Source organism: Merops nubicus, unplaced genomic scaffold (genome assembly GCF_000691845.1).
Source record: "Merops nubicus isolate BGI_N331 unplaced genomic scaffold, ASM69184v1 scaffold36338, whole genome shotgun sequence".
Lineage (NCBI taxonomy): Eukaryota > Metazoa > Chordata > Aves > Coraciiformes > Meropidae > Merops > Merops nubicus.
This window is the reverse complement of record NW_008624333.1, coordinates 1-699: the sequence shown is the minus strand read 5'-3', so window position 1 is coordinate 699 and position 699 is coordinate 1. Positions and strand designations below refer to the sequence as shown.

The 699-nt window shown below is 59.5% G+C and overlaps 1 protein-coding gene across 1 annotated transcript; it reads left to right on the top strand.

The window, feature by feature from the left end:
• Positions 1-72: 72 nt before the first annotated feature.
• LOC103777791 (platelet-activating factor acetylhydrolase IB subunit beta-like) lies at positions 73-695 on the top strand (the record flags this gene model as incomplete). The annotated part of the gene is made up of 2 exons (XM_008945356.1): positions 73-162; positions 588-695. Coding segments are annotated over 2 exons (198 nt in total), but the record flags the coding sequence as incomplete, so codon positions are not given.
• Positions 696-699: the final 4 nt, after the last annotated feature.

The following is a 699-nucleotide window of genomic DNA, read 5'->3' as shown; positions in this document are numbered from 1 at the left end:
GGCAGCTGCCCCCTTTCTGTCCTTCGACCAGGAGCCAGCAGCTGAGCTTCCCTTGCTGCTTTCTTTTCACAGCACAATCGGTTTGTCTCGGACTGCAAAGACAAGGAGCCTGACGTGCTCTTCGTGGGGGACTCCATGGTGCAGCTGCTACAGCAGTACGAGGTACTGTGAGAGGAGGGGGGATGGTGGGCTGGTGGGAATTGGAGTGTTTCTCACTCTCACCCGACAACTGGTGCTCACCTGTAACACTGACAGTTTCTCCCACTCCGATTTTCCTGCTGTTCCTTCAAGTTTAGTCTCCCTGCCCCCTTATCTGCCCGGTGCTTGTGCAAGCCCTGCCCGTGGGGCTCTGTCAGCTGCTTGCAGACTCGCTCCTGGCCGCCTCCATCATGATGCTCACACAGAACCCCTTGCTTGTCCTCCCACCTCCGGCAGCGGGTTCCTGTGGAATTCTCTGCGGGTGCTCCCTGCACGGCCAGAGCCCCTTGAACCCTCTCCCGACGGGGGTGCCAGCGTGCCAGGGCACGGCAGCTTCTCCCTGCTGCCAGGGTGCCGCTCTGAAGTAGCACGTGGGTTTCTGGTTGCAGATCTGGAGAGAGCTCTTCTCACCGCTTCACGCGCTGAATTTTGGGATCGGCGGAGACACCACGGGACACGTCCTGTGGAGGCTGAAGAACGGTGAACTGGAGAACATCAAGC